Raw genomic sequence first — 13,908 nt, forward strand, 5'->3', positions numbered from 1 at the left:
TGTTCGTTAAACACCTCCTTTGTAGAGTTAGACCTGAGGTCTATGGCTTTAAAATCAAATTCATAGCTGACAAAAAACCAACCAACTTTTCTCCCCCTACCTCTATGATAACAAGTGTAACTAGCTCAGGATGTTACAATATTAAAAAACATTGTGAAAAGTAACAGAACAAGTTGACACACTTTCAAATGTGACATTTAAAACAGCAACATTGCTTTCCCAATTTTCAACTCTTGAAGAAAAAAAAAAAAAACAAACTGCAGTATTTCCTGAAAATTTTGGTCAAAGTTGCTCTTATGTTTGCAAAGTTGAACGAATATACAGCTATACAATGCCTGAAGCACTTGTGCTGATGTTTGAAAATTTAGCTTTCCCATGTAGCATTCACATTGCAATCTGAAATTTTTACATTTATTGCCCTAGCCTCAGTAACTGACTTTCAACTAACACAGTTAGAAACCAATGTTTTTTAGACTATTATAAAGTTACAATTACAAATACCTGAAATTAAAGTACAAAATCCACCCATTTGCTGAGATCTTAAGAGTTTTATTCACAAAATACAGTTTCATCTGTCCAAGGGAAGAATTTAACAGAAAGACTCAATGCAATAGTTATAAAAAAAATGGTACTGAAAATTTGAAAAAGTCTGGTAAAATTTACAAATGCAAACTACCCCTTTGTACAAAAGCTTTCTTTTAAACAAAGTTCAGCAACAGATTTTAAAGTACAGTTTTAACAGCTCAGAAATGCATATTTATCTCAAACTCTGGTTAGGTATTATTTTCGTCTGTGTGGAGAATTCTCCCTTCGCCTGTCCTCGTTCTTTCTGGATTCTCTGTACGGGTCGGAGTGACGGCTGTACTTCTCTCGGTGTTTCTCTGAGCCATTTCCGTATCGGTCATCTTGCTCTTCCTCTCTCGGACTTGAATTGCTATGGGCTCTCTCCACGGATTTTGATCTTTCTCTTTTTCTACTGCGATGTCCATTATCTTTGCTCCAGTGCCTGTAATTTTCATCATCAGACAAAGAAGCTCTTCTCTCCGCTTTCTTCAGTTTTGAATTACTGTGTTTAGTTTCTAGATCCTTACTTCTTTCATGGCTTCTATCCTTCCCACTATGGTAACTGTCTCTGCCATTGGACTCCTCTCTGTGATGGTACTTCGATACATCATCTCTCCGGTGTGATTCGCTCATGTTTCGGTGATTTCTTTCTGATTTGCTCTCAGTATCACTTCTTTCCTCTTGCTGCCTCCTTTGAATTTTCTTTTCAAGTGATTTCCTTTTCCTTTCTTGTTTTTTCCTGGAAACTTTATCAGATTCTCTATTTTTCTTTTGCATTTTCTTTCTTTTGGCTTTACGAACATCTGAAATGATAACAAATTATAGGAGTAAGGTTTCATTTTAGTTTACTAATCTTAACTCATTAAACTACATAGAAAGTCCTAGAGAGTTACTTCTTGTCAGAAAACTTTTATGGATATGTATCTGGACAGAAGTTTCAAAATAATGAGCTTTGATTTTATTGCTCACTCTCACCTCCAACTCTCTCATACAGCCGAGGAAAATTCACCTATTCTTTAACTGAGCAGGGACTGATTATTTTTAAATGTCCATATTACAGGATTTTATTTTACATAAATTCTCCACAAAAGTGTGAACCAACTATCAAGCCCCCTATCAAGCTCCATTCTTCCTCTGAGTTTAAATATTTCTCAGTAACTCCATGGTTACTAACACAAGAACCTCACGTTAACAAAAAACTAAGTCACAATGCATCACTCCAACAAAATCTTAAGAGCATACAAGTAAGAAGTTAGGGAATAGCCTTCTGCATTTCACCCCATTTACAGTGTCTATGCAGGTGTCAGGAACATGATGCAGCTCAATCAAAAAAGACACTTCTTCCTCAACTTACAAAGCAGCAAAGCAGCAGTCACATCAGTGTTAAAATAGACTAACTCACTGAGTGGGAATCTTGACGTAAGATCTGCAGAACCTGCCGATCCAAGAATTTTTTGGTTATGCAAGACGTGTTTTCATGTTTGAAAGGATTTGAAATTCTATGTACTGACAAAACGCCAACAACCTTGCTTCCCTCCCTCCTTTCCCAGTTCACTGCTTTCAGAGGGAACAACTCCACTTGGTACAGACGTGGCTGCCGCTCACGAGTATCCAGCAGCTGGGCTTTGGTCCCTTAGCCACCTGCAAGTGATGCCTGACTTGTGAGAACCTCTGGTCCATCATCATCTTCTTGCTGACTCGATACAAAAGCACCAGGCAACGGCTGTAAATACATTGAAGCACTCTCACAAATAATTTTTTTTAGAAAGATCACCTTTCTGAGACCATCCGGTCTCCTAATATCACTTATATTTTCACTTACTTCCTGGAAAAGCTTATCAGTCAACAAAGATTAACAAGAGCAGATGGAGGAAAATCTCCAACGCTATCCTATGAGCAAAGAGAGGCAGGATGAAAACGGCTTGGCACAGTGGTACCGCAGCAACATAACAATGGCACTCCGGCTCATTTTCAGGAGAAATAGTTATCTTAAACTATTGGCAAAGGTGTGACTAACTTCTGTATTTTTAAGTGGACACTAGTGTTCATTTCAGTAGAAGAGGTGTTACTCTTCCTATTTGCTCCTTATAAGGAACCTCCAGATTTCACTGGACAGTATTTATTAGTAACAGCCATTTTGAATAATCATTAATTATGGTGTGAACTACAGTATCATATCAGCTAACTCTTCCTAATCACCTTTTGAAAATACCACAGCCATAAAGCGATTTAATAGTACATCAAATACATCAATTCTACAGCAGCTGGCTAGTCTCCTGTTTGAGCTATGGCTTCCTGGCATTCTGATAAAACACGGTGACGGATCAGGTCAGATACATTTGAATACATTTTGAATACATTTTTAAAACAGTGTTTCCCCTATTAGTCTACATCCACCAGAACGCACAAAAAAGACCTGAAAAAGTAGATACAAAGGAACAAGCTGCGTTAGTAACAGATTTTGTCCTCTGCGGAACCTTGTTTGGTTACAATGACCTCTCCAGAGCACGGCTGAGCTGGGCTGGCTGGTGAGGTTCCACAGCTTAACTGCCAGTAATCTCACATGTAGCTTTAGGCTCAATTTCTTAATTTCTAATGAGAAATTTTTCTATTTTCTCTTATATACTGCACTGTTAAAACACTGAAATACTGTAGCACATTCCTCTAAAACAATGCCTTTCAACTCTACCAAGTTATTTTGAAGATTTAAGAAGCTGCAAACACAGCTTCTTTACTAGTAAAGAATATAATTTTCTCCAATTAGTGTTCTGACCACTGTATTTGTATTTAAGTACACAAGAGGCAAAAAAAAAGGGGAAACTAAGACGCAACAATGTCAAAATGCAAGTTTTAATGAATGTGTTCCTGAATGAAGAAGGAGTAGTAGTAAAATAGAAGGTCTTAAACTTATGAAAATAAAGTGTTCACAAGAGCAGACTGCAGACTCAGCTGGTTTGTCGCTAAGGACTTGCCTCTCTGGTTCCTATCAAGCAGCTCAGCAGAGCTGCAGCTGTCTAGGCAGGAGCCATCTGTCTCTTTGCTGAACCAAGGCCTTCTCTGACCCTGTTTAACTGTGCCCTTCTCCAGTGCTTTGTCGTCATTAATGCGATTAATGCGATGACACACAAATCAGACTTTGTACAGTAGGACTGCAATGGAGGAAAAAATGCATTTCCAAAGCATGAGCAGTTCGCACTGCTTTTATTTTGTTAATCAACATTTTCACTTCAAAGGCACGTAATATATCAAATTAACTTTGAATCAGCAAGCTTCTGTACCATATGAAGTCATGCTGTGTTATCATCTGCTCATGTTTTAATGCAATGGAGGAAATTGCCCACACTAACTCATACGAGCACCTACTTTAGAGATTCAGCAATGTTTACAACACTTGACGTCAAACAGAATGTTCTACATCAGCAAGACAGTATAAGATGCTAAACACTAATTATAATGCATAAAAGTACAAAATACTAAGTCATCAGCAAAAGCTAGTATTTTCTTAGCGACTTCTCTACAGACAAGAACTTTCACTACATAAACTTTTTACAGAACTTAAAACCACACAAACTTAATCACTCCATCCTCCACTAAACTCAAGTGATAGTACAACAGGTATCAACTGTGTAAAAGTGTAATCCACAAATGTTCCTCAGATATTTAAGTCTCTAAAAATGGAAGCCGGTTTTACTAAATTCTAAAATAAATTCCCATGAAAAATATTTAATACTTTAAAATTTGTAAGTTTTTTTTAAAAATGATGAGACCAACACTGTAAGTAGTTTTTCCTCAAAATAAGTATACACGGAAACAGAATTAAGTATGTGTACAGAAGTAAATAGAGAAGTAGATAGTTCTAGCTAGGTTTAAGTACCTGAGTCACTGCTGCTGTCGCTGCTAGATGAGGAGTCACTGCTGCTGGATGACTCTGAGCTACTACTGCTGCTGTCAGAATCCGAATCTGAGGAAGAGTCTGTCTCTGAAGACGAAGAGGAATCTGACGACTCAACATCTTGTTTTTGTGTCATAATCATCTTCGGTGCATTTTTAAGATGCTCTCGTAATTCATCCCTAATTAACAATAAAAAAGTGTTTTTTCCTTTTTTTTCTTGGCAGGGGGGAGGGGAAAGAAGGAAAAATAAATATCAAATGAGAAAAGTGTTCCTCACGTTAGTCCTCCAAGGCCAATGGAAGTGAAGAAATTGATGGCAAAGCGTGTATTTCTTGGGTTATCCCGAGGCAATAATCCCTCAAAGAAAGGCTGCAATGTTCTGAAGGAAACAAACATCTAAATCACCACACTAGCTTAGCACTGATTCTCACCGACATTAATAAACTGAATAAGAAGCTGTATGGAGCTCCATAGGACAGCAATCTTTTCATGCATTTTTCAATACGTTGTTTGTATCTGTGATGCATCTGATCAAAACACTATTTAAAAACTTGCTCTCATATGAAAACATAAACTTCCTCACACAGAGAATTGCATACATACTGTCAAGACAAGAGAAAGCGTGATTTTGTGAAGCCCTGAAGAGACTTGTGAAGTTGCAGTAGCCTGCGATACCAAAGGATATCACTTCCTCATGAAGAACTCCAAAGACCCAGGTACCTGAAGTATCATTCTAAGTTTAAGTTTACATGAGCTAAAGCACCTAAGAAATTCTCCATTGTACATGGAAGAAATCTCAGTTTACACATAATAGCTCAAGCAACTGAAAGGAACACTGCCAGAATGCAGTGCACTAAATCACATACAGACTTAAAAGAACATGTTATTTAAGCTACACTTAAGGATAAGCAACTAATCCTAAAAAACCCCTGTTATTAATAGTTATGTGCCTTTTTCAAAGTTTTATCAGAAAAAGAAGCCACAATAACATTCAGTACACGGCTCTATAACTGACACTACAGAAAAATACACTTGCACTAGGAAAATTCTTACACAAGCTCAGTATCATTGGCAAAAAAAAAAAAAAGATCATGCAAATAGTCATGCACATATTTAAAAACAAGTTGATGGCAACAGGCTCAAATTAATGGGACTCTTTGCAATGGCTAAATCTATACGTAAACTTATTCTTGAAGTAGTGCAACTACAGAATTGCAGTCTTAGCTGAACTTGAAAAGGAAGTTCTTTATTTTTTTCAGATAAACTAATTAAATTTACAGTTTTGAAAACAAAACTTCAACTTACTCATCTTTTAATCTTGCATTTAGATTAGGAAGTCCCATATATTCACTGAGTTCCTGAAAGAATATTTTGACAAAAATTCTACTGGAGGATGTGGTAGTTTCTTCACTCAGTATTATACATTCAAGTACCTGAAAATATTTGGAAAAGGTCCTTAGGTTTAAACATTCATTCTTTATTTATCTTAAAAACTTTTGTCCTCCTGAAAGAACTAATGAAGACTGATTCCCCCCCCCCTTCAAGATCATAAACCCTCTAGACTTTTCCTCCTCAAAAATTCTTTTCTACCACTTGCGAGCAGTTTCTCAGCCTAGTTATGCTAGTAATTCTCAAAGGATTTATTTTATCCAGGAATGCTCAATAAGAGCTAATTAGGTGTGTAAACTTCTAGGAAGTTAAAGATTTGAGACTTAAGCTCTAAAGAGGTGAAGAATGACAACTCAACTAGGCTGCAAAGCAAGAATAAAACAGTACCGGAAAGAGAAGTGACTTTGATTTTTATTTTTTCATTATTAATGTTATAATAATGTATCAAAACACAAGATTGCTTTTATTTATTTGGTGCTTAAATCACAAAATGGTAGTACTATCGATTTTTAAGAAAAAAACCCACCACAATAATTTTAAAAGGTTTCTTTAAGCTTGTTTTTAGAGACAGTTCTAGCTCTGCTATTTATCTTGATAATTACCAGTTCAAAATTCTAAAAAAAAAGTACATTTTAATAAAATCCTGCTGAGGTCCATAAAAATCTCACGTTAAATCAACTAATCAACTATTTAAGAATGGGAGAGGGAGGATGACGAGACACAGGAGGCAGAAAGAGGAAACAGAGCCATACAAATTGTCCAATAGTGTCTGAGAAGATATTTAAATAATTCAGTTTGGTACAAATACAAGTAGTTCCAACCTGCAGAATAAATACTAAAACTAATGTATATTCCTTCTCAATATTGGAGATGAATTATTGAAAAAGAAGTCTGGGACAATAGCTTTTTTTTTTTTTTTTTACTTACACTCCAGGGAATTGAATCAGTGTATAGCAGATGAGCAAACATCCTGGCAACATTCCTCAGTTTGTTCGTTTCCAAACGATGAATGGTATCATACTGCTCTTTGAAAATAGCTTCAAACGATTCCATATATTCCTTCTTCAACATGCAGAAACGCTGAGACAACATTGTACAATTTAAACAAGCAGACTAAACAACATATTAGACATGCAAATAACCTACATGTAAGTGACATAATGGTGTCAATATTTACTGCAAGATTTTCCTTTTAAATAACCCTTGGAGGAGAAGAAAATGCCTTCAAATAGATACATTTTATTGCTTTCAGCAGTTTGTTAGAACAAGAAACTCATCTGCATTGCAAAGTTGTAATTATCAACTTTGAACTACAGCAAATTATGCAGTTTCTTTTACTTCCATACATCCAGTACTTTCACCTGATGTAACTTCATCAAATGTAACTTTTTTTCATGACATGACTTTTTTTCATTGAATGACTATTTAGAATTAGAGAGCCAGCAGGGAACACAGAAGTAAAACATTTTGGAGATAAACACTCCAAAGGACATGGCAATTAAAATTTATATTGTAGAGAACGTGTAGGTTCATATGGTTGGTGCTTCGTAACTGACTGTCAGCACAAGTATTTCCTCAAATACTGGATAAGAAATACAAACCAAAAAAACCCCACTCCCTATCAGCGTAATTTTCTTCTTTGAGAAGACAAGTAGTCTCAAGTAGTGAGACCTGTCAACATAATAGTTAGGAGAAACTCAACTAAGAAATAACTGCAACTAAATTAGCAATTAGTTACACAAAATCAAAGAATTAGCTGTTTACTGAAAAACAAACAAGCCATCCACAACCCTGGGACAGTAAGTATTCAGTCTTGCGCTCCGAATAAAGACTACTAAGCAGCTTTGAACAAAAGTGGTAAAGGTCTAGAGTCTCCAAAATGAATCTTCAGCACTGTAAAAAGGGTATTTTCTGGTAAATCACCACAGTTTTGCCTCTTTTCAGTACCACTCCTTTGCCACTGACCTGTTGTTCTACCATAATGAGAAAACATGAAGGCAAAACCAGCAACAACATGAAAAGAAAATGAGTTCTCTCATCCTACGTTCGCTACGCTTATCACAATGGAAACATTAATTCAGTCAGTAATAAAACTAACACAACTAATATAATAGCTTTTGGAATGATAAAAAGACTATTAGTTTTATTTAGCCATTAAAATTTAAGTTTGACATAGAAAAAAAACAGAGTAAACCAATGAAATTATCTGCCACAAAGTGTAAAATGTGAAAACAGAACTCCCCCCTGCCAGTAACCCAAAGAATTTCTCGTATGTTCTTTGCTGAGCGCAGCAGTCAAGTATCATATTGCAGAGTTCTTTCTGGTGTAAGGAAAAAAAAAAAAAGCTCTAGGTAAATTCACTGTAGCAGCAAAAATCTACCATTACTAAATATTAAAATATTGAAGAAAGCATTACACAGCTGTGAGCTTTGAAACAAGAGCATTTACAGAAAACTTCACTGGCAACACCCATAGTTTTCTGGATTTCTCACGTTTCTGAAACTATCTGGGAAATAAATATGAACTTTTGCCATTGAAATTTCCTTTTCTGCTTAAGCTGAAATTTACGAGTTAATACACTTTACAACTAAACAAAAAAAGGTCAAAATGAGTTTACAAATTGACTTTACCACAGTGCAATAAAAGAGATATAAGTTAAAAAGGGAAGGCTTTCAGGGCTTTTTTTGGTGTGATTTTGGTTTCATTTGCAGTTGGTTTAATTTTTTTGTTTGGTTTGGTGTTATCGGTTTGGGTTTTTTTAAATAGCACCAATTCCTGCATTTATAGAAAATGAAGATCTTTGCAACTTCCAGACATTGAAGCACCTTACAGACACGCTATTTGGAAACTCAAACACACTGTTCATGCTTAGCAGCGTATTTCCCAAACCATAAATATCCACAGATATATTTGGTATATACTAATATCTTTACTTATCCAGCCACAATTTCTGTGGCAAACTCTGCTTACCATAAGCAAGCAGAAAGCAATGCTTCACTGCTTCACCTGAGAAGCTCGAGAGTGACGTTCAGATAGACTTAAACTCAGCCTTGGGAGGCCAATTTGCCTTGACTCCCTCTAAAACCAAGAGGGCGAGAGGAACTTCTCTCAAGAAGCTGTTTCAGCCTCATGTGCTGAACCACCCTCTAGAAAGGCATCTCTACCTTTCAGCTAGGAAGGAGCAGAGGAAGCCCAGCTGGATCAGCCTCTCAAACTTTTGTGCGCCCCTCATGGCCCGCCTTGCATTTTTGGAAGCCTGCATTCCGTTTTTGCTGTCTCCATGGTGGCCACGGATGTAAGTACCAGCTACGGCAGCCCCACGGAGGATGCTCTCCTCCCATGGATACCAAGTACGCAGTCTTCTCAGGAAGAGAAGACTCCTTGTTCCCCAATGCCATCACCCCAAGACTGTTACTGCATCACCCTCTAGCAGCTCCCTTCTCTCCTGCACACCAAGTGGAGAACGTGAGGGACACCCCCTCGGGTACGTCACCTCTGGGACCAGAGCCCTTGCCCGGCAGAGCGCCGTGATCTTGGCAAGCGAGCACACCTCAGCCTGAAAGCACAGTTACTCCTCTGACCGACTCTGGATGTGACAGGTTATAATACAGCTATGAACTAGTTTACGGCATATTTTTTAAAACATTACAGCTATTTTTATAAAAGTGTTAGTTTCATGTAAGAGCCATGAAATAACACAGTGCTTAGAGAGGAGTGTCGCTTTCCCCTACTAACTTCTTTTTAAAAAATTATTTTCTCGTAAGAACAACACCATAGCAAAAAACAATTTACAACATTCCCAACTAGGTTTTCAGCTGTCAGTCATGTATTTTTCACAATTAGTTTATTTTTTTTTAAAACTAATAACACTCCCATAAAAACCAATATTGGATGCTTTCAAGCATTTTGTCCTCTTTAGATTTTACACCAATTTACTGTAACATATGCTGGATTTCTTATTCTCCCACTTGTGCCATTCTTCCAAGTACATATTCTGAAAACACTGTGCTCATCATAAAAACTCCAAAAAAATAAAAAGCCAACCATGCTGAACAAGAAAATAATATCCCTTCCAAATAACAAGGCAGTAACGTATCAAACTTACAGATGTGTTTCAGCACTGTCACACTGTGTTAGTGTGATGTATTAAAATGCTTATTAACTTTTTATATTATCCCATTTTACAGTAATGCTGCAGTTAATCAGTTTTTAAACAATAAAAAGGGTAAAGTGCTGATGCCACTGCTAATCACTTCAGCAAGACTTGAAAAAACAAATTACTTTTCTTCCTCATCTTAAATGCAATTACAACATTGGTATCCCCTGTGGTTTACAGTAATTAAATATTTTAACATTTTAATTAAATATTACAATGATTTCCAAGAGGGTATCATGAATAACCACAAGCACGAAAATAGATTTGCCAAAAGACATTCTTGCTAGTGTTACGTAAACAACACAAGGTTAGGTCTAGAGTAATGTCTTCCAGATTAAAAATTAACAAACTTTAAAACAATTTAATTATTTTCCAAGTAATGCAACAAGTTCACATGGCAATTCTAACTTCATTTATGGTTTTGATGATTAGTTAACTTATTTCTGTACTCCCAGTGATAATACTTCTGGTGATGGTTATGGCAGGAAGAGCCGATGTTTAATACTTGTTTTATAGAATGCAATGAATTGGTTTCCTAATGTTACAGGAAATTTATATTCTGTGTCTTTCAGCATTTCTCATACAGTGCTCAACAAGTGACTATTCAGTTTAGGCAAGAAAGTATGCGTAGTTACTCAATCATGAAGTAAAATGCTTTGAAAGCATCTGATAGTTCATAGAGATGGTGAATGACTTTTTGTAATGATTTTTAATTCATTACCATATCATGGGGAAAAAAAAGGCACTTTCCAAAATTGCTAATAGAGAAGAGAAGGAGAAAGCTCCATCTAAATACACCATTTTTCTTAGAGTTTTCCCTAAACGCTTTCTAAAAGCTCTTACCCCAACAGGGTAACTACTTAGACAGACTGTGGCTCAACCTAAGATGGCAAGTATCATCCTACATTTGAAGGGTGAACTAGGAAGATAGAAAGAGACTCACTTTTCTTCCTCAGCTTTACCACTTGAAGAAACAAGCACACCCTGCCCACTTTATATTCCCTCAGCTTCACACAAAGGCAACGTTCACTGCAGAGAGGAGCTAAAGCAACTCAGCTTTCTCACTTCCTTCTGAGCATAGGTTTCTTTTATCAGTTGATACATTTTTTTTCCCCTCCCATCTCTTCTCTTAGTTTTTGCTATTTAAGATTAGCATTCAGCTAAGACTGCAATTTCAGAGCGGCCCCACAAGCTGCCTCCAAGAGGAGGTCTCCCTCTCCCCTCCCTGGCTGGAAGGAATGCAACTTCCAGCTCCTCTCCCTCTTCCCAACTCCTTCCCTAGCACTGCCTACACAAGGCAAAGCAATCACGAGTCGCCTCCACCCTGCGAGCTCATCTTGCTACTTACCACATAAAACTATTAATGCCAGCACGTGCTTTCAACGCTCACACAAGGAATGAAAGGAATTGATTTGCTGAAGCAAACCTAGTAAAGGACACAGGCTGTTTTAAATCCATGTGAAATTGGAATGATGTGAGATGAGTGCCTTACATTTTACACATCTGCATTGCTTTTACACATGCTTAATACCTTAACGCTTTCTCTGCTGCTGTATATTTTAATGCAGCAACCATCACAACACGTGTCCTTCTTCCAGCATCTCTCCTCTTCCTCTTCTTTATTCGTGAAATTACCACGTAAAGCTAGGGCTGGTAAAGCCAGGCAAGGTTCTCTCAGTAGCAGCTGGCCTTCTGGCAAACTCCATGGAGCGATTTCAGCAGCTACTAGAATGTCTTCAGGTCTGCTCCGTGTTTGGTCAGCTAATGGTCTTTCCCAACTTTTATTGTCTCTTTATTTGTCATTTTTTACCCAAGTCTAATGTTTAGAGCACCGCACACTTAAAGCTGAATATGGTTATAAAAAATCTTGCACAGATCAGACCTACAACATTTTACACAGGGTTAGCTGGATATAAGGACAGATATATTTTTAATCATGCTGCTACAAGCCTGAAAGGCACACACAAGGGCCTGGTGAAATAATACATTAAAGCACCACAGTACCTGCTTTCCTTCCACCTGAAGGCTACACATGTAAAACTTAACCTAAGGAGATGGAATTGCTCAGATTAAATGCATAAATACATGTTCAGGAGATCAAAGTCTAGTTTGAATTCTAGTTAGTTCTGTTGTCATTAACACTCAAATCCACCATAACTCTGCACATCTTCTACACCTTCATTCTGCAGACATCAACATATGCCACAACATACGCAGAAAAGGCAACGAGCTTCCCAATTATATAACAAAACTGGCTATTTTTACCTCATTAGTATCTTTAATGTCATGAAGACATGCAATTTTAGAAAACTTTATTTTATGCTTATTGGAAATATTTTAACATAAATATCACCTGCCACATTTATAAATTGCATGCAGTCTGTTTTCCAAAAACCACAATTAAGCTTTAAGCATCCACGACAGTTGAAAATTGGTCTTGGATGTCTTTTTAAATTTAAGTTCTTGTAGAAAAAGATCAGTAAGAGATGAAAAATTTAAACTCATTAAAAAGTTATTAGCATATGCTTACAATTATCTAACAGACATCATGTATTTAAAGTACTTTTAAAAAAATCTTAGTTTGTGATTCTGGGACTTCAGCCCACATAACTATGGTTTAAAAGACCTCTTTTAATCCACTACTAATTATTTCAAATGATATTTTGAAGAATTCATCTTTAAGTTTAGATGCCAAACTCAGCCCCTTTGTGTGATCCACAATCCTATTAAGAGTAACCCCTATTCCATCCTTCAGGTCATTAAAGAAATCTCAGGTCAGCCAAAGCAGTCAGGTCATTCACACCTACCAGGCTATTTAGAAAGTGTTTTCAATTTTAAATTAGTCGTTTACACTATTTAACTGGAGAGAATGAAAGAAGGTAAACTGATTCTACTAGCGGGTCATTCCAAATCTTAATACAATATCCAAATTCCGCCCCTCTATGTGCATTTCCTGATCTTCAGGGATCACCCTGATGTCAATAGCAGTGTATGTTACACAAATCAAAAGTCAATTTTATATCCTGACTATTGAATGTTCAGAAGTAGGCTAGGGTGTCTTTTGTTTGGTTGTTTGGATTTTTTTGGTTTTGTTTTGTTTGTTTGGTTTTTTTCCTGAGGCTCCTACATGTGTGAAAACCCGGTTAAAAGTACTATGTAACTTGTCAAAACTTTGATCAGAGTAAAATGACCACAGTAACATAATGTAAACAAGTATCCAAATCAAAGTTCTAGTGGGAGTGTGGACCCACCTTAAATTCAATACTACTGATAAACACTAATTCCTTCTTCTCTTCAACACCTTTTGAAGACTTGTGAGGAAGAGACCTCAGATTTCTTTTTAACTTGCTGCCTACACACTTACAGCATGAAATATCCATGCTTATTTCCAGATTATTTCCATTTTAAAGACATAATTCACAAGCCATATAAGATAATCTATGTATCTTATGTACTGAATAAACACCTTGCACACCAACAGACTATCAAAAGTATTCCCAGGACCATGCACGTTATACAGAGAGCAGAACAGTGTCAGAAACTGTGCCCCGAAGGTTGGGAGGAGTTACTGCCCCTTGGATCTCAGAACAGCCGTACGCACACACACTCCTTCGCAACACAAAGGAAATGAGGCTGAGAGCCAGCCTCTTCCAAACGTTTTGAAACATGCTACAAACATTCAGCTATCAAAGTTTTTTAAAAACTAAGGATTTTTAAAAGTGATATATTAACTACATACTACATTTCATATAATAAACTCTTATTTTACTGTTGTTTATCACACTAAAACATGTGGAACTAAGACAACCAATGCCTTGAGCCAGGCTAATGTTCAGATGAGGAGGTTGAGAATAAGATCGTTCTGATTTCGATGGAACTTAGAGATTTAAGGCAATGTATTTGAAAA

General features: G+C 36.8%; 1 protein-coding gene across 1 annotated transcript; it reads right to left on the minus strand.

The window, feature by feature from the left end:
- Positions 1 to 780: 780 nt before the first annotated feature.
- Positions 781 to 9,243, minus strand: LOC104271853 (pre-mRNA-splicing factor CWC22 homolog). Its single transcript, XM_009866662.1, has 7 exons — positions 9,061 to 9,243; positions 8,079 to 8,165; positions 6,773 to 6,925; positions 5,762 to 5,889; positions 4,734 to 4,835; positions 4,439 to 4,635; positions 781 to 1,367 (listed from the first exon to the last, which is right to left on the minus strand). The coding sequence occupies exons 1-7, from the start codon at positions 9,241 to 9,243 to the stop codon at positions 781 to 783; spliced, it is 1,437 nt and encodes a 478-aa protein (XP_009864964.1).
- Positions 9,244 to 13,908: the final 4,665 nt, after the last annotated feature.

The sequence above is a fragment of the Apaloderma vittatum genome, unplaced genomic scaffold, assembly GCF_000703405.1.
Source record: "Apaloderma vittatum isolate BGI_N311 unplaced genomic scaffold, ASM70340v1 scaffold14903, whole genome shotgun sequence".
Taxonomy (NCBI): Eukaryota; Metazoa; Chordata; class Aves; order Trogoniformes; family Trogonidae; genus Apaloderma; species Apaloderma vittatum.